The 20,968-nt window shown below is 35.7% G+C and overlaps 1 protein-coding gene across 3 annotated transcripts in view; it reads left to right on the top strand.

The window, feature by feature from the left end:
* grid2 (glutamate receptor, ionotropic, delta 2) overlaps positions 1 to 20,968 on the top strand; it is a 595,344-nt gene that overhangs the window by 472,421 nt on the left and 101,955 nt on the right. For all 3 annotated transcript variants that reach the window (XR_001477768.2, XM_015340421.2, XM_006627273.3), the window contains exon 14: positions 20,354 to 20,520. Coding sequence is in view for 2 of the 3 variants with exons in the window: in XM_015340421.2 (XP_015195907.2) it covers positions 20,354 to 20,520 (167 nt within the window). In the remaining variant the exon portion in view is untranslated. The remainder of the gene's footprint in view (positions 1 to 20,353; positions 20,521 to 20,968) is intronic.

Here is a 20,968-nt window from a genome sequence, read left to right as displayed (position 1 = left end):
CTGCATATAAGAATATACAAAGTTTCAGGAAGTGACATTGCAAGAAAAAGAGGCACAGGTACACTCTCTTGGCCACACCACTGTCCACCAAACCTAGTCTACAGGTCTTAAATTGTAGCAGATTCCAGAACATGTCAGTAATTAAAGTGAAGTGTGCAGCCGATAAGAACAACTGAATTGCTGTTTGGATTAAACACTGGAACCGTTGCAGTGGAGTGGAGAAATGCTGTAGTCAGCAAACCCTGAAGACTAACATCAGTTAATTCCTTCAGGGTCTTCAGTGGGATAAATAAGACAATTTCCAGCAGTTGTTTCAAATATAACTCCAACGACAGGAATAATGTTATGCTGTTTGTTTGCTTTTTTATATGAAGAATCATTAATTCAAAATCGTTACTTGCAAATAGATTACGTTGGACTTTATTTTATATTCTGGGGAGCTCTGGTGGGCTGAAGATCCTGGTCTACCTCTTTGTAAATTCTTAGCCCATGAAAGTGTTCAGAGTACTGAAAGTATGAAAAGAAAATATTATTTAACTTGCCTTTTCAAAATCATATAATTAATGATATTCATCAAAATTCAGATAATCAATATGCATGTATATAGAGTACAAATTATACAGTTTATCTGAATAAACTGAAATACTGGATTTGACTCAAGAGAAAGCAGTCTGATGTAAAAATAATCTTCATTGCTCCCACAAACGAACACAAAAAGTTTAAAGTGCTCTTATAGTCTTTGGTGGGAGTTCTGGATCAGCCTTGGCTCCTCAAAAGACTTTCCTGCTGGTAGTTATTTAAAAAAAAACATAAATAAAAGCTTGAGCTGCTTAAGCTGCGGGTCAGAAAAGTTCATCAAAACATCTTAAATGAGTCTGTGGAAGAAGAGAAACAGCAAAATATTGATCAGTCTGTTAGCTTGTGATTGCAATCAGTCTGAATACTTCTCTGCTCACAACATGATTTTCAAGATGGAATTACATTGTGAAATTATTTAATTATGTTCAAATCAATTTTAAAATAGCGAGCAAAACAAAACCACCATTATAATTTAAGATAAAAAAGTTTTGTGCTCAGTAATGGGAAAAAAAGACAGACAGTGCTGTACAATAATTAGGCAGAATCTTTTCACACACAAATTCTGTGCTGGTCATGACCTGTTTTCACTCTCTCAGAAGCACAGAAAACTACCAGTAAATGTGATAACTATAACACAAACAAACATCTATTTAATAATTTTACACCAAAACAAATTTAGAAACCCTTTCATTAAAGCACAGCTAATTGCAATCAAGGCAAACAATTAAAAGTACAATGACACTCATCTTCCAAAAAGGGCACATTCTTTTGTACTGTAATGATAAAATGTTTCATAAAAGTTAGAAAACCACTTCATTTTTATCTTGTGCAAAACCAGTTTTGATGTTTTTTGCCCACTAGATATTGTCCAAGGACCTAAAAATATCTATTCATCTTCAGCCTTTGCTTATGCGCTGTTGGGTCAACACATCCCCAAAACTAAGCCATAGATACTAGTGATTGAGCACTTTCACACATGGTCTCTTCATCAGGACACGATACTTTTTTTGCCCTGTTAAAAGTATTGAACACTTTGCTCAGAGACCTTTTTGTTAAATTAGGCTGTTCAAATCACTCATCGTTTATTCGTTTCAGGGTCTCGGGATTTGCAAAGAACTGTGGATGAATTGCCATTGTCTTACAGGTCAATTAGATCGCTTTGGAAAACATTAGGATCATTTTTAGGAAATGAACATGAGATTCATGTTACTGGAGTGACGTACTCAAATTTACAACATGACAGACCAATGGCTGTTTTTTCTTTGATCAGGGCAGAGCTCTTTACAAACAATCAGCTGCCAGGCCTTTTGCTGAGCTTCAAACCCTTGCCAAGGAAATACAGTGTGAGTGCTGGTACTGATCCTTAATGCATATGACTGGGGTGCTGGCGGATACAACCATTAATCATTAGCATTAATACAAATTAATTGACAGTGTACTGTTATTATTAATAATAACAGTATACTGTATGTAATGCAGCTGTTTATTACCATCTAAATAATTCAACACTCTGAGGATGCAAAACTCATTTCATGTATTTTTCTGTGAAGCCTTTGAAATTATAATCCTGCTGCTTTTTTGTCACTTACAAATCAATCAGGTAATAGGAGTAATTAATAAATAGTTCCACAAGTGTACTTTGGAAAGAAGATAAAAAGCCCACACAAAGTGACATTTAGGTCGGTGGACCTAAATTAAGAGCCTTGTAAAGAAATATTTTCTGGAGGACAAAGAATATTTAAAAAAAGGTTAGATTTCAAGAAATAAGAACTCACTGCTGACACAAAAATGGGTTTATACACACTTTCAGGGCACCTGAGATAGGGAAATAGATGTAAACCAGAAATGAGTGATGAAGAACAACTTCCTAAAAGCCTTGTGATTCTTTGAAACACCAGTGAGAAGCACTCTAAGTAATACATATTAAAGAATCATGTTTCTAAAGCTATGGTTTGCTGTGCATCTGACTGGCTGCATTCCCAAACATGCTGGGATTATCTGAGCGAGACACTGCTCTTACAGCAGCTAGACCCAAGAGCAAGAATTCATTATTTATTGTGAGAATTTCACTGTCGATTTTGAAAGCAGTATTTATGTCATATTTAATCAGGTTCTCAGAGTTTCTAGGATCAATAGACTGTTAGCACTGATAGCAGCCATATAGCTGCTATGTCCTGAGCTTGAGCCATTAGAAACTTTTCTCATCATCCGCACATATATATAAGATGAAAAAATGTAGAAATTGAAATAAGTGTAACTCATATAAAAATCTATTCATGAAGTTTTCTGGAAAGGTATAGGTGTATATAAAGGTAAGAATGTTTTGTTACCGAAGTCAAAATTCCATTATTGTTGGCAGACAAAAGTGGACTTGAAGACAGAAATTGTAGTGTAAATCACTGCTTCTATATCCCAGGGCTCTGGTGTGACCTGAATAAGGTATACCTGGCTGGGACTGGAAGTATTTTTTCCATGGCACAAGACAGCCTTGCACAGAACTACAGTATAATGTCCTAATGCTCACAACAGATCTTTTGCAGGGGTTCGTGACGTACCAATAAAAAGAAAAGAGGTTTTTGAGTTGAAAACAAATAAAAAAGTTTTCAGTGTCAATTACACAGTAAGGATAACATTTCAAAATGACGTGTTGATGTGTTAGAGTCTTGCCTAGTGCTGTTCTAAGAGGACTCCATCTCTGTGGAACTTCAGATCAGCAGACCTTGAGTGTGAATTCCATTCTGGAGCTTTTACTTCCAGCTATTGCAGAGTCAATAAAATTCACAAATCACAGTGTCTTCAAAATTGATTTTCAACTATGGGCTCGTAGTCTGAAATCTGAGCCATTCTAGCAGAATAACGTGCAATATGCAGTTTGCAAGTGTAATCTTTCAGTTAAAGGGGAATGGAAAATACAGATTTCATTTATTTTTATTTTTATTAGAGCATAGGTTACAAAATCGCAAGATATTACATTTACTTTACAAATTATAGTGTAGTGAGAAATAAAAACTGAATTAAACTTCATAGAAAGAACACACAAATATACAGTATATTGGCAAAATTTTGAAAATGCTTATTCTACAAAATTAACTGAAAGAAATTGTTGATTCAAGTTCTCTTTGCCCTTGTCCTTGCCTTTGCCCTAAGCTGTCAGAAATCATGTAGGAGGGAAGTTATACAGACTCTTTACATAAGGAACTATTCAACAGTCTCCTCTTTCTCAAACAAGGCTATGAGAATGGCACTGCTGGAGTGAAGACACTTGTTGAACGAATGTCTTGAACACAACAACCACCTGTTTATCAGTTTGCCTTACAATGAGGGGGATCGCCTGACTATTTTCAGTAGTCTGTGATTTCATGGCAGACCCCAGAACCATCTCCCTTTTCACAGCTGCATTGGGTTTTGATTAGAAACGTTACTCTAAAATTTTTACACAATACTTTTAATTCTAAAATTGAAATCATTCTATTGACAGTATATCATCTGCTTTTTTACCTACCTTTTTGTATCAAAAATGCCTTCATGAATACTATACGCTCCCATTGTGATGCATGCTTCAGGCTATGTTCTGCTGAAGGATATCAGAACTATTCAGAAGGCACAAAGCAAATTTAAAACACAGAGATATCTACAGCACGCGTTCTTTCCTGCCATCATACCAGGAATTCATTTTATTACTGTAGCAAAGTAAGTTTCTTTAGGCTTGATATTTGGCTCTCATTGTTTACTTGTGGCCGGCTGATTGAGATTTGCTCTTAAGTACATTCCCAGCCATGTTTGCCGATGATTAAACATCTTTCATAATGAAGCAGAAGTAGATGACATAGGGAAATTTGCCAGTTTCCAAGGAGACAAGGAGCACTCAGAGACTGCATGTTTTAATTTATAAGGAACAGGTTGACTTCTTTTAGCATTCAGACAAAGGGAATAATGGAATTGCCTCTTATCTAGAAGTTTATTGGTAGATAATGAAACACACGACTTTTGAGGTACATTTTGCCTTGCCTCATTTTAATTAAACATTTAATCTGAGATGCTGGAGCCGTCAAGAAACTGGGGCTTTTGTTCTTTAGCTGCAAAGTCAGTGGGTTAACCTGAATCTTAAGAAGTAGTAAATGAACCCTGACTTTCTGATAAGCCCATTTGCAAGGTTTGCAGCAGTAAACCAACGAGTTTCTGCAGATAAGAACAATGTCAAGGGTGGTTAGATGTGAAGTCGATGATTTATTGTTTGTACGTTAAAAGGTATTGATATGATAATGCTGCGGCTTATAACTGTCCATATTTCAACATCCAAATGTGGATACCACTTTATACAGCAGTATTTTGCTGGAGCATTCTAGGTAAAGTAAAACTCAAGGGTACGGCATAATCTCATCCCCTTCTGGTTTGAACCCACAGTTCTGCTGTTCAGAGCCCAGAGCCCTGATTACCGATCCATCCTGCAGGCCCTGCTGCTTTATTGATCGGTTGTATCTCTACATACTGGACTTGTCAGCATAGTCGCCAGTCAATACTGAACACACAAAATGGAAGCCTGATAGCAGGTGCTGCATGTGTGGGACATGTTTGTTACAGCATCAGTTCCTTTTCAAAAACTGTGTTTGAAATGATTCATTTCACAGCTGATTGTGTCTTATTTTCATTTTTAATGAGTTAACTGCTTTGCCATTTCCTTATTCACTCACTTCTTACTTTCATTATTTATTTTTACCTTTTTAACCATGTGTTTTGACGAGATTAGGAAAACCCATTCATTTAATCATTTTACAGTTTCTGTGACAAAGCTAGAAGAAAAGAGTCAATTTTATTGTTTCTTCAGAAGTGTAAAAGTATTTTCTGATTTGGTAATGCCATAACTGAAGCACTTTTCACCAAACTGAATGTCTGAGTATTTTCACTGACTGAATAATGCATCTTTATACACATGACAGGGTTAACATTCAGTGGTTACAGAAAAAAGCAATAGAACCAAAATAAAGTAGAGAAACTGGGGAGTAAACGGAATAACCGAGCTTCCCATAACAGAATTATCTGGCCTGACGAAATCACTGTCAAATGGACCATAATGCATTTTTAATTATAAAAATGTTTAATAAGAAAATCAATAAAATGGGTAACTCATTCTGAAGTCTCATAATCTTCTCAGGCTTACACTGGAATCTGCTGCCATTAGGAACCTGGGTAAACCGCTAATAGATTGTGTATTAGACTAAGAGGCTTATGTTTTAATATATTCTTTTATCTGTTCTTCGTGGGTTTCACATAATTTTTAGACACTTTTTTTAAAATGTCAATGAACACCTGACTTCACCTCAGTATATACATTTTCATGAAATGTTGTAAACATGATTTGCCGTCAGTGATGAGGGTTCGTGCAAGTTATTGATATTCTGCCAGAAGTGCTCAGATTTGTGCTATATATATCTGTCAGATAATCCAATATTACAGATAATTTGTTTAGTATTAAGCGCTTTTACTCTTCATGTGGTAGGTACTGTATAGTAATTAATAACAGACTTCACTAATGACTCTCAACACTAAAAATAGGATAACCATTTCATTTAATAAAATCTACATATTGACACTGAATTAAAAAAGCTTTTTCTAATTAACTTGTCATTTATTGCTTTTCATAATTGATTTTTAATCTCCCTTTAACCTTGATATTTAATTGCTTTTATTTCTTAATCAGTGTTAGTCCTTGGTTTGTGTAGCCTAAAATTGTTTCATTGCAGGCTTGTGGTCCTTGTTTATGTGGGTATTATTGCCACCTAGTGGCTGGTTAAGTGAGGGCTGTCCAATCCTTATCTTTGATGGTTTTATTGGTTTCTTCAAAATGGCAGCTCCTGAATAGCTGGGTGAAGCTGTTAATGTTGAACAATTAGCGCAATAAACACCAATACTGTATATGTCATTAAGTAAATTAATGAAAACCCACAGACACACTGGCCCTCCAGGATACACAGTTGAGGTAGTATTTTTCTGGCCCTCAGTGCTTTTCTTCGATACAGGCATATTAAACCCACACGTAGTCATGAGTATAGACCATGAGAATAAACCTGCAGTTAAACACAATTAAAAAAGGATTTAAGCAATCACGATCCAATGTGCCTTTTAATATAAAAGGGAAAAAAGGTAAAATTCTGCAGGCATTGTACTGGATCAAGTTTATTTTGACTAGCTTTAATTTGAAATACACAAACAGCAATATACTGTATATAAATAAATACTAAATCTTGTGAAGATTATACCAAAGCTGAAATATATTATTTAAAAGTTAAAAATGAATATTCAAACCATTACCCTTTTTTGTAGTTATTTATTTTCTTCCAGATTTTATTAACAGAGTTACAATATGTCTTACAAATTAAACTGTTGTGTGAATTTTCCACTTTTAAGGAAACCATATGTCTGTTGCAAGTTGTATTGCTATTTTAAGTTTAGAATTGCATCATTAAGAATAAATTCTTAATTTATTTAATTCTAAATCAATTTAATTCTTAATTTATTAGTCTAAATTCACAGTTATGCTTTCAATCAACATTTAAAAGGCAAGAAGAGCACTTCATCCGATGGCAGCAATGCATGTGTTTGAGATCTTCGCTCATTTGGTAATTAGTAGCAAAAGGATCTGAGAATCTTATCCAGCTATTTCCTGAAAGAAGCCAGAACTTACTCTGAGAACATGGCTAGGTAACATAATTCAGACTCCCTCTTGTTCACGGTTTTAAATTCCCTGTACTTTCCACTTGTGTTTTCTGGTTCAAAATTCACTGCATCAACATGCACTGACAAAGGAACAAGTACAGTAGGTTAGTTCCACATTGAAAAGTAGAAAGAAAGATGTTTTGGCTGTAAAGTCATCTTCCAATGTGAGGGAGAGAGAGGACTGTCTTTTTAAAAGTACCTGCTTCATGCTCTTTTTTCCACCTTATAGTGGATAGTTAGTTCAACCTTATAGTTGAATGTTATAGATATAAATTGGGCAGTGTTCCATATACAGATATCTGTGGTACTCCACTAATTACTTTACCTCAATATGAGGATTCATACCATGTCTGTAATGCCTATGCATTAACCTGTTCTCACCACAAGCACATACATTACATTGATTGTTTTATTAGAAACTTTTATCAAAGGTTTTCTGATATTCTAAATATAACACATCATGTGTTAAGTGTGTATCTATTACTGTTGTGTGTGCTGACAAGTGGACAGCCTTAATGCTTGGAATTGGGGAGGTGAATTCCGCAAGCTGTTGCCACAGCAATGAATTTAAGATGATCAGAGCTGTGGTAACAGCAGCAAGAGTTTTGTTGTTGTTGTTGTTGTTGTTGTTCTTGTTCTTGTTCTTGTTGTTGTCTTTTGAGGTGGGGCTCTAATTCTCTACATTTTTCATGTGTTTCTTTCCTTTTACAACTGTAAGCTTTAAAATGTAGAGCTATGTACAAAATCATAATTTGTCATTACAAATATTAATATTCAGTTTCTCACAGTGAATTTAGTAAATATATTTTCTTTTTTTCTTTAAATAAATTTAAAGAAAATGTCAATTAATTTCAACTTTAAGTAAATATGTTCCCTATTATTCTTTGTTTTTATAGTGATGGGATCTAATGGTTTTTAGATCGGTGAGGCGAAACTAGATTGTGTTTCAGCTGTTCTTAACATTAATCCAGCCCTTTCAGCTTCATGGAAAATATTTATTTATTGAAAGAAATTTCTTATTTGAAACAATGTATTCCTTAAGCTATCATTATCAACATCCACTGTACTGGTATATACAGTATGAGCAACAAGACTATGTGTTTCGCACTCCTAGGACACAGAATACAAGATTTGACTGTAAGGATCTGATTGCAAAGTATAAACCTTGAAACGGGGATCAAGATCTGACGTTCCCACAGAGCTACGGTGTGAAAATGTCCAATAATTAATGAGTATCGGCAGCAAAACAAATCATGCGAGCTATGAAACTCATGGTTGCAAATGAGGAGATCACAAGATGCAGGGTCTTGCAAACTGTGCTTGTGCTTCACTGTCCCAATGGAGTCACCTCTTCTGTTAAGACAACCCAGCCACTGCAAGCCTAGTACACTCAACCCATACACCGCTAATGTCATAGTTAGACATCTGGTTTTAAAGTGAATCGACCTTGTGAATATAAAATGGACTTTAGTGTAAATCTATCCTAAATATTAGAAGCTTACCAAATTAGCTGAAGTATTACAATTTTAAAGATGCATTAATTCTATTAGTAATGAAGTATATTTACTGTATATTCTAAAAGTGTTTTTCAAGTAAATTACATAACTGAAAAAATAATTTCAAATGTAATTAAGAAAAGCAATATATAGTAGTTTGTCTTAGTACACTGGTTCATTTAAAAAATCAATGCCATTTATTTCACAGCAATAAAGTTATTGACCAGCAGTTCAGTATAGAAGAGGTATTTTGTCCATTTAATTAATTACTTTATGATATGTACAGTAATTAATTGTTCTATTGATGTTATATGAACGGCAAACAACTTTTTCTTTGATGCAGTTTAATTAATCCTATAATTTCCTTTCCTGTCATCTGCTTTTGTTAAAACCACGTGTATTGAATGTTTTACTTTTTCCAATGCAAATTTTGATCCTAAGAATTTGAGTCTAAGAAAAAAAGTGTGAAAATACAATGTCTGCAGTTAAAATAAAAATATTCACCATCAAAGAAGAGCTACAAAGATCATGAAAACATCCTTAAACACTATTCAGACATTCCCAGACATTTTACAGCAGATAGCTGCAAACTGAATCATTGTACGTACTGTATATGTGCACCCAAAATGAGACAAAGAAAAGTGATATTCTCTTAGATTAATATTTTTCTACTATAAGTTGCATGTATTATGACTTGGTTTGGTTATTGGGTCACAAACTGAATTTTTTTAAGCATAATAAAAATATTAATAATTGCAAAGAATCATTTTAGTTTAATACGAACAAAAAGACTTCTCCACCGTACGCAGATAATGCTAAAAGCTAAAAGGGTTATATGAAGTGTTCCTTCTGTTGAGTGTTTCAAAAGCATCCTTTGGCTGAGCTACTTGTCATATATGAATATTAAGTGATCTCTTAATATTCTTTAAATAGGTCAGATAATCAGTTGTTCTTCTTTTAATTAGCCAGTGTTATCTCCTGTGAAAAACATTAAATACCAAATTGAACTCTCAAAAAAGATAAATGCAATTAGAACACAATTCAACAATAGAAATGTATCCCTTTAATAAGTGACTTTTTTTCTAATGAACACGTGCCATATTCTTGTAGCTTTACTGTGCATTAACTGGTGTTAAAGACAATTCAGTTGCTTATTCTCGTCTGACAGTCAATGCACTAAGCAGGATAAATAGCACTGAAATAAATAGCACTTGATAAATAGCACTGGAAGTGGCCTTTACAAGGTTACCATAAAGGGCCAGGAGAGAGAGTAGAGATCTAAGTGTGCAGTACATGAAGGTTCACTTCTGGTTCTGAGTCAGGCAGCACCCTTCCCAGGTGAGCACCAGGTTAGCACTAGAGCCTGATGATGGTTGTATATTCGCTCTTGCAGTTGTCTTTCATACAGCTGAAAGATCTCTCTGGGAAGCTGGGAAGGGACGACTCTGTGATAATTCTCCCGTTCTGCCTGTGACAGCACTGTGAAGTTTAATTGGACACGTTTGGGATTTAGTCCATCCATGTATCCCAAGAGATATGTAATGTGTGGATTTTATTTTGTGCTGAGAGATTAAAAAACTGGAAATGCCATGTAGTATTGGTAAACATTATTATTCACATAGGCTTGTACTGTTGTATTGTTATATTAGTACATTATTCTTTAATGATTGTGAATTTGCACTTTTGTTCACCTCATTATTATGCAGCCTTATTATTATTGACAGCTCAATTAGGCAGACAAATACTTTTGGCTTGGTCGTACATTATGAGGTATTCTTACTGTAAGTCATTCTTTGTAGAGAACTGCTCATTTTGCTGATCTTTATGACTGTATGAAGACCGAGCAGTTCCTTCTTTTCCTCTTGCTGATGTGAACTTGCTTCCCACCTGAGATGAGATATTCTGCAGTGCCCCAAAGCAAGATTATATTAAGCTCAGGTTAGAAATGTCATTATGCTCAATTTAGATGTTCACAAACATCCGGTTTCCTTTCCCTTCAAGATACAAATCAGTCTTTCTGCAGTGCTGCAGAACACAGAACTGTTTCCTTCCTGTCTGGGGGCATGACAAGGACTGGAAGCTAATGGCAGTGGTAAAGGCAGTGTTACAGATGACTCACTGTGACTTGTAACACATCAAAGAACTGTTTATGCAAAGACAAAGCTTTCACATTGAAGCAGTTGCAATGTGCTTGCTTGATTTGCAACTAAAGAAACAACATGTTTCGAATTCAGACAAGTCTTGAACTATTAATTGGTCATGTGAAAACCCAATACCTGCAAATAGTTCAACCCTGCTGAAACTGCCAAACAAAACGAACGCTGGTACAAACACTTAAGATGAAGTAACTTTGCTTATTTGAAATTTTGAAATTGCACTTCAGTGGTTGTGATTTTTTAGTGTACAATATCTTAAACTTTATAGAATGAGATATTATGAGACTTTGTATGAAAAGTGCAGATAGTTTGCAATAATTTTAGTATTTTTTCATTTATCTTGCTTTTTTTAGCCTGAAAATTTGGTTATGTGAAATTATTTATTTTCTCATGAAATAAGAGTGGCATGCTGGCCCAGTGGTTAGCTTTCTTACCTCACAACACTGGAGCCTTGGGTTCAATTCTTGGTGTGCTGTCTGCATGGAGTTTGTATGTTCTCCCAGTGTTTGCATTGGTTTCCTCCAGGTGCTCCTGTTACCACAGTTCAAAGACATGCTGGTACTGTAGGTTAATTGGCTTCTGTAAAATTGACCCTGGTGTGAGTGTGTGCATGTTTGTGTCTGTGTGTCCTGAGATGGATTGGGTATGTCCTGCCTTGCACCTGTTGCTTGCCATGATTCTGGCTCCCCTGCAACCCTGTATTGGATAAAGCAGCTAGAAAATGGAATAATTACCGATCAGCAATAAGTGAGATGGTACAGCAATGAAGTTGTACATCAGGAGGTTCAGCAGAAGCCCAGAGTTTATTAGCCAACCAAAGGACTAAGGCTGTGAGTCCAGTGTGGGGACAATCTCTGCTGCTGAGTTGTAAATGTAGAGCGAAATCTAGTTCATGCTTAACTTATTTGGCTCAAGGGGAGTGTGACCCTCTAAATGTGACCTCTATTGAAATGCCTTAACCTGTGATTGGTGCTGTAAAATGCAGGGCTGTGTTCCATTGTGAACAAAATCTGATTGAAAACAAAGAAAAACATAAACACTGATGAAAATAATTTTCTCTCACAGGGAGGTAGAAATTTTACACAAAAACTCACTATGATTGAAAAGCTGTAGAAGAGGGTTTAGCTGTAAGTTGTGAAAAAAGAAAATGGATGGATGGCTTTTTTTTATGTGGTTTTGAACACCTGCCAACCCCTCAAATATCAGTTAGGTTCTGCATGTAAAACCACAACTGAGGTGATAAAAATGTACCTTGATATCTCAGGTCTGGGCAGTGATAAAGATTGCTGCTGCAAGTTTAAACCATTTAAGCCAAGTTTAAAACCATTATTTTGTCTAAAAGTTAAAAGATTCTTCCTTTCCTTCTGTTTTTTTTTAAATGTAATTAATGTTTATTTTTTACCATTTAAATTATGGTTGGCCCTCAATAACTTTGTGTTATTTTTAGTACTCATCAAAGAGTTTGTATTGGGCCATACACAAAGTCACAACCACTTCCTAATCCAACAATGACATTGGTTTGCCTTTCAGTAAACATAAATACATTACTGTGTTAAGATTTCATTTTTTCTTCTAGTAAATTCTAGCAGCATTATTTTGAAACCATTGTACTGTAATATCTCCTTTAAAAATTGAAACCAATTATAAGATGAAAGTTCACGTTTATCATATAGTAACTAAAATAACTGTTGCTGTTATCTTTTAAAACTGTTTTCTTTGTTTCACAGTGAAATAATAATAAAAGGATTTGACCTCAGCTCTAGGTTCTAAAATTAAAACTTTAGCGTGAAAGATTCTTTTAATAGTTTCTCATAAACAGCATTTCTAATACTTTAGTAGGCGCCTGTGTCTAAATTGTATGTTTCGTACTGTTCGGTACAAACTACTGCTGCCCTTTACAGATCAAACCAAACATGCTAAATGCTTAGCACAGTGCACTGTGGTTTTAGAGCAATAATCTCAAGTTTTTATTGACCTAAAACCTTTTATATCACAGATGCTGCACTGAATGTTTGACACTGGGACAGCAATCCTGGACAGCAGCTTTATGTATAATGAAAATGCAGTCCACCCAGTGAATCGATCTTCTAGTGACATTCAAGCAAGAGGTTCAACACTTTGTTTGAGGCTGGGCTGATCCTATGTGCTGCACCATTCAGCAAATATATTGATGACTGTGTGGGTGCAGAACAAAAGCGTCCTTCTCTAAATTAATGTTTGCACGCAATCCCAAAGGTTATACCTGAGTCTTATCTGTGTGCAGTAGCTTGTAAAGCTACAACAACCCAATTAGTCATTTGGAAAAAGGACATCCTAGATAAAATTAGGAACTGGGCTTGTGTTCTTTGCTACGTTGTTTAACATGTATTGATTTAGTCCAGTTCATGGAGCATTGTAGTAATCCAAGAGAGGAGACAGAGGTGTGAAAAGAGATCATGTAGAAGGGATATTAAAGGGCAGATTTTGCTGTAGAGGAGATTTTCTTGTTGTAGTGTACAGTGTAATAAGAAGCAAAAGAAACAGGTTACAGGAAGGATGAAGCAGTTGAAAATGTCCATAAAGACACAGGTTACAGAAAGGAAGTGCTTGTTGACAGATTAATTGCACCTGTTGGAAGACACATTCAAACACAGGAGGAGTCTTGCAGAAACAATGAATTTGCAGGTGATTGAGGATCACATTTTTGCTAAAAATAACAAAAACGAATTATTTTCCAGGCTTTTGTAAAAAATGTTGTTGGTGCAAATGCATTACTTTCCATAAAGAGTGATTGTGCTTCAACGTTTCATAGATAAACAAACAGAATTTGGCTGTTAAACTTATATGTATTCAGAATATACTTTTTTAATTGCATTGTAACTATTAAACATTACTTTTTGTCTATGTTGGCTCACACTAACAAAGTAATTTAATACAATATCACAGATAAGGTTGTCTGTGATGGAAATCCATCAGTCTTGGGCTAATTTGAGGTTAGAGTAGCAAATCCTAAATATTGATGTTGATGTGTGTGTTTTTATTTTTAAAAGGTCTATTCAGTGTTCAAAAGTACTGGACGTCAAGATTTTAATGGGAATGAGTTTTTGATAGTCAGCATTCTGGCAGATTAATATTATTTCCTATAAGCACATACGTATTACTTTTTTTAGTTGTTTGCTAAAAAGATAATGCCATCTAATCAGGCTCTACCCCTTCCTTCTGAAGCACAAGCAGGTGACACAAGGCGCTATTGCTCCTGAATATAGAGAAGCTTTCTACCAGCTGTCAGTCACAGCAAACTCCTCATGCAGATTACAGTCTGTGCACTTTTGAGGAAACTGATTACAAAAGTAACTGTGGCATTTCCACTCCACTGGTGTTTCAATAAGAAATTAGAGGAAAGAATAATTTATTTTTTGCCCGAACAACTTTATATGCAGCCAAAATCACATATAACATGTTCAACACTAGTAATGTTTTAACACAGGAAGATCTATTTAAGCACAAGGGTCTTCTTCAGCACCAGAAGTCATCTTTCCACTGTTGAGGTTCAGGGTGTTGAGAATTGAATGTTGAGAAACTTTCTGTATTGGAAGGAAGAGTGTAATAGAAGTCCACAGTGTGATCTATTCTGCTTACGATCCCTTTGATGCATACTGCGATGTACTGGAGAATCCAGATATCTGAACACAAATGCATGGAAGATGGTGACGAGGTATCATACTCGGACAACTACCAACATTTTAGGCCTCGACTCAACTCCTCCTTCATCCAGCCTTCATCCTCCTGAAATCCAGGGCTTGCCACCTCTATGGACTCTGGAAAGATGGCCTAAGAGATCAAAGATCTTGCCACAAGGCCCATTAGGCAGTGCCATTGTCACTTACAATTCAAACTTCTGTAATGAAGAAATTATCAGCCAGTACAATCATTGCAAAACACAGAGTCTATGCAGAGAAACCAAACCACTGAATAAAGGTTACAGTATGTGGCCACATGTAATTGTTTTTTGTATGAATTGTGTATTTTCTGAATGATTTCAGTTTAGTAATCATAAAGCAATTTTCTGTTTGTGTTAGACCTTTCAATACAGACTTTAGGCTGGAGGACACATTCAGTACCTTTTTCTTTAATACATGTAAATAAAGCACACTGTAAATAAAGCCGTGGAGCGGACAAAGCTAAATGTACATTGAATAACCTATTTTCAGATCATTCATAAAGAATCTTTTTGCTATTTGTATGATAAAAAATAATTGTATTGCCAAATCCTATTAGCAGGAACATTTCAGTTCTAGTTCAATGAGCTGTCCAAGGCTGTTTTGGCAACATCTGTTCCCAATTATTCTTCAGTTTTGCTATCAGTTTGCATCTTTGAAAACTGCTTTTCACTATTGCATAAACCTAATCTGCATCGCAATAACCTATTAATTGTTTTAACCGAAGTAACAATATGACTTAAAAGATAACTCCAGGCCAATTAAGAGAAAAACAAATGGAGCAAAAATAATTTGACACAAGTTACAAACATCATTCCTCCTTCTATTTATAGTTTGCCTTAGCTGTGCACTATGAACACCACAGAGCAGTAAATGTAGTAAGCAGTAAATCGGTAGCAGACACACCTTATTGAGGCACAGGCCCTTTTCTATAATGATAAATGTTTTCTGCTAATGTCAAGACATTCTACCTATTATTTCACTGATAAGATAACCAGAAGTCTTTAGTTTCGTATTATCATCTAATATTAAATAATCTAAAATGTATTTTTAATTAAATAAGTTTTTTTAAGCTGAAACATGCTTCAGAAGAGAAAGTGCTTAGCAACAGCAATAGCTGATATCTCCAAATAAGCCAGGTTAAGAAGGACTTGTAATTATGTTTTAATTATTTAGGAATTATAAAATATTTTAAATTGCAGCTGTTGAGATAACGGCATGACCACTTTCGCTTGTTGTTTAAATACACATAGACCTTGAAATTGTCAACCTTCATGGAATATTGTGCTTGAAAATGCGCATTCATTTGAAGTATGAATACAGCTGCATTTCACTAGGAAAATGAATTAACATGAATAGATTCTTGCAGCATCTTAAGAACAATACTCCTTCAAAAAGAGATTCTTTAAAGAAAAAAAGTTTTTCTCGCAGGCCTAATACCTTCAACAGTCTTAGTAAAGAGCTGTTTCTTGTATATAATTTATACTGTAAGCTATTTAGCACCACATCCTATATCTTTAAATGCGAATTTAACAAGGTTTTCAAGTTTAAAATATCCATATAATTTTATCGTCACATATTGTGTTAATCTATAAACAAAAGGTGTTCATAATACTTCACTCCATAGTTCTTTTGCCTAACATTATGATTACAGTATTTTCTTAATCCTCATTCTGTTCTCATCTGCAAACCCAACTAGTTAACTATACCAGACTCCAGTTCAATGCTATAAATTAGGAAGAGGAGAGGTCCTTCTAAAAGTCAAAATAAATCTCATAGTCCGTTTGTATACATTACTGTTGTTGGTTATTCAAAGTGCTTTAACAGGTTACTTAAACAAAACCTGGAATTTCTAAATCTATGTTGACTAGGCTCTAAACTCAAACTTCCATGCAAATGATGTTTTAGCTTGTACTATTATTTACTTACATGTAATAAAAGCAAGAAGACTCCTCCATCTGAACTGTACTGAGTTCAGCTTTACTATTCTTTTCCTGAATGCACATTACATTAGCGAGAGGAATAGTCCTAATATGAATACCTGTAGTACCCTTTTAATTGCATCATCCTGACATTAGCACTGACCCTTTATCTGTACTCTCTGCTTCCTATCCAATTACCTGTACTCCATCCAAAATCATACTTTTCCTTGAATCCTTTCTGAACACAATTTAATAATTAATCTGTAGTAAAGATCTGTGTTAAAATCGTTTATTGATAAAATCCTGCTTGTTTACCAAATTGTAGAATGTCAGGAAAGCAAAGCCAGACTTTTTTTAAATGCATGCCCACCATCTCCTGCAATCATATTTGCATTCACACAGTTCAGTTCTCATTATTGTTTGATTTGTTTTGTTTTTTCACCTTTTTATGGAAGAGTGCTACATTAGGTCAATTGATATTAATCTGTCTTAAATGACTCTTGGAAGAGTTCTGTTAAAGTTGTGTTAATACCTTCAAGCTGGAGATTTTTATGATTAGTGCTTCTAATACCTGTTTCTCTTCATTCATTTTAAAGGAGACTTTAGTCTTTCCCCAGCCAGGGGCTCATTGACTATCTTCTTTAGTGACCACCTGAGCAGCTTATCCATTTAATACATTAGCCATCTCATTTTTATCTTCTAAAGCTTGCCCATCATTAACTCTAAGACTCTGCACATCATCCTTTACAGTTCTTTTGCTGCTGTAAAGCTATAAAAACCATGATAAATGTGTTATGTTAATAATATGAAATATTTGTGCTTTGAAGTAGTGGAATACATTTTGTACAGTGCCTCTAACCTTGCTGTAAGATGAGTATCAAGCACCTGGTCCAAAACAGAAAATGTAGCATCTTAATTCTAACATTAATTTTAAGTTACTTTTGCTTCAGGTACAAATCTTGTTAATCAGCATGAAGTGGTACCACTGACAAGTATAAGAATAGACAAGGAGGTCAGGCTCCTTGTGTTAAAGGGGATCAGAGTGAAGATTAATTGGAACATGACACCCCTCAGAGACATAGAAATAGAGGAAATCAAGGATAATTTGCACATTTGTGGGAGCCTGATGGACAGTTAGTGAGGCTTGGAGCAGCAGGCACACAATATCCCTCTGTAATTGGGATACTCTTCATTTATCCATCTTCGCCAGAAAGCCTGGTTGAGAGGACAATACTGTCTTCTAGCTTTGGTTCATGCTGTGCTCTGACTTGCAATTCTCTACTTAATAAGTATAATTAGTATTATTCCATTACTTTTTGATTATTCAAAGCCAACCAATCAAACGTACAAGAGTGACTCTCAAGAATCAGGTCCCTGTGTTGTAATCTGTGAGGCATGTTCACCTGCAATCCTGTAAGCAGTACTCCTTCAGAATAAATAATAATAATAATTAATAATAATTGCTTACACTTATATAGCGCTTTTCTGGACACTCCACTCAAAGCGCTTTACAGGTAATGGGGACTCCCCTCCACCACCACCAATGTGCAGCATCCACCTGGATGATGCGACGGCAGCCATAGTGCGCCAGAACGCTCACCACACATCAGCTATCAGTGGGGAGGACAGCAGAGTAATGTAGCCAATTCATAGAAGGGGATTATTAGGAGGCCATGATTGGTAAGGGCCAATTGGAAATTTGGCCAGGACACCGGGGTTACACCCCTACTCTTTTCGAGAAGCACCCTGGGTTTTTAATGACCACAGAGAGTCAGGACCTCGGTTTTACGTCTCATCCGAAGGACGGCGCCTGTTTACAGTATAGTGTCCCCATCACTATACTGGGGCATTAGGACCCACATGGACCACAGGGTGAGCGCCCCCTTTCTGGCCCCACTAACACCTCTTCCAGCAATAGGTAAAGAAAAGCTAGCACAGAGACATTGAATCCTTACAAAGCAGAAACGGTAATGGATACAAGTTTTCATTTAAGCGCTATTATGTAAAATGTTCACAAACATAGGCTTGTGGTCTAAAGATTAGATTTGGGGCACAGAAAAAAAGGCATCTGTTTAAGCGAACTAACAAGTAATTTGCATCTGACTGAAAAAGAGTTGTTTCTGCAATTGCTTACGTTTAACTTGGCAATGATTTTTGGCTTGTTCGTTTATTTTCACCACCGTGAAACATGGGATTCTCCATATTAGTGTTCTATTTTAAAATGACAGTGTGCAAAGAGAATTTTTTTTGACTGTTGCAGAAATCCCTTACTGTCTTTCATTGCAACTTGAAATGCAGGCCATCAACTAATAAACACTCATTTCACACTGAATGAAGTGCCCTAATCACACCTAACAAATGCCGTATAAGTTAGTTAGTAATGGGTGCTGTATAAGTTAGTTTACCCATCCAAACTACTGTGTGCTGAAAACATGCACATACATACTGTATGAGAATGTGAATAAACCATCCCTATGATTAACAGCTCTACACACTACAGGGCGCTAACATCACTTATGTTAGACACAATGGGAAGACACAATGTCCTACTGCTGTCCAAAAAAACTTGCCATCAATACATTTCTCTCTGTCTTGTTACACTTCCAATTTGTGACACATGTGCCAGTGGTTTTTGACATCATCTATCTATCACTTAAGGAAAGCTAACTTTCAGACTTAAAAATCTAAAGTAAGCAGTCTGATTCTGGAGTGATCCCACCATCACACAACCACCTCCTGTGCAGTCACTGCTACACAGGACCAATCACCTACTTAGGAAGAGACAGAGGAAGTGCGTCATCAAACACCTTTTGTCATGTCCGTTGGAAATGTGAGTGCAGAGTGTAACAGGCCAGCCTGTGCCCAATCCACACCATGTTCACACTATGCTAGTCTATACCCATTTCGCACCAAGTTCATTCCGTTCCAGTCCGTATTTTGTTACAGTGTTTCTGAAACAGTTTTCTTTTCCAGTTGTTTCCTTCTATTCTACTTTACCCCTGAAGAAAAAATATTCATGTGCATGCAGTAGATCTTTACAGTTGAATAAATTTCACAATTTACACTTTCTGTTCTGTTAAAAAATGCAACTCTTTGGTACTGATTTGCAATTCTGAATACAAAGTAAAAAAATGTAGTTAAACCTCTTAAAAGAAGAATCCTAGCACAAAATAAACAGAATCTTTTCCAGATAACATACCGTCAATTTCTGTTAACTATATATCATAGCTTTCATTGATTTGGTTTTATTCTTACCTACTGTAGCAGGAAAGGTTAAAAAAACACAAATTAAGCATTCTGTGTTTTCTATTCTGTTACTCCAAGACTGTAGAATCATCTCTCAGCCCATATCGGATCTGGCAAGTTTTAATTTTAATTTGTTGTTTTAATTTGTATATAACTATCTCTTTTCTTTGATTGTTTTATTGTACAGAGCCTTGAGATGATGGATCACGAAACGGTGCAATATAAAATTGTGATTATTTTTTAGAAAAGCAAATTCACAATGAACTTTGCAAAGTGTTCTTAAAATTAATGTTTTACTGTACATTTATGAAAGGTATAAAACTACCAAAGACAGGTGGTATTTTGGATATCCTTATTGTTTAATTTGAAAGACAGTAAAACACCCATCTCCCAAAACCTTGACTTTTTCCCCAAATATAATACAGGTTTTTGGTTTTAAACCCCTGATAAAGTCCATAATGTCTGACAGCCTGTTTTACTCAAAGATACGTGAGGTCTGAGTCTTCAGACAGACTGAAGTCTTCTATCTTTTGTCTTGGCAGGTGAAATATGGAAACTTTGCCTTTGTGTGGGATGCAGCAGTTTTGGAATATGTTGCCATTAATGATCCAGACTGTGCTTTCTATACGGTTGGGAATAACGTGGCGGACAGAGGATATGGAATCGCCATGCAGCACGGCAGTCCTTACAGAGACATATTCTCACAGAGGTAGGAAATACAGGATGACTGTCTCATTTCAGGGCCGCGCTTTTTCTTCTAGTGGCTCAAAATCTAAGGTTCTACGTGACAGGTAATCTCATGACATTCTGTAATGTTTGACAAAAAAGAAAATCCTTCTGCTTTAAAATAAGTGTATTGAACATATACAGTACCTGCACACATGACATATAATCTATTGTGTTGCGTTGTAAGGCGTCATGCAAACTCGTATACCTGAATGGCATAGCGGATAGCACTGCTCACGCTTCCTGGGTTTGATTCATGACTGGGGATTGTTCTGTGTAGAATCCCCCACATTTTACCCACCTCCACTTGAGTTTTCCCCTGTTAATATGATTTTCTCCCACTTCGCAAGGACTTAAGAGGGGCCCTTCTTCATTAGTCCACAGTTTCTGAAGTAGCTCTGATACAAATGTGAACTCAGCACATCTGGGAA

This window comes from Lepisosteus oculatus, chromosome 3 (genome assembly GCF_040954835.1).
Source record: "Lepisosteus oculatus isolate fLepOcu1 chromosome 3, fLepOcu1.hap2, whole genome shotgun sequence".
NCBI classification, from domain to species: Eukaryota; Metazoa; Chordata; class Actinopteri; order Semionotiformes; family Lepisosteidae; genus Lepisosteus; species Lepisosteus oculatus.
The sequence above is the reverse complement of the archived record's forward strand: the minus strand, read 5'-3'. Positions and strand labels throughout refer to the sequence as shown.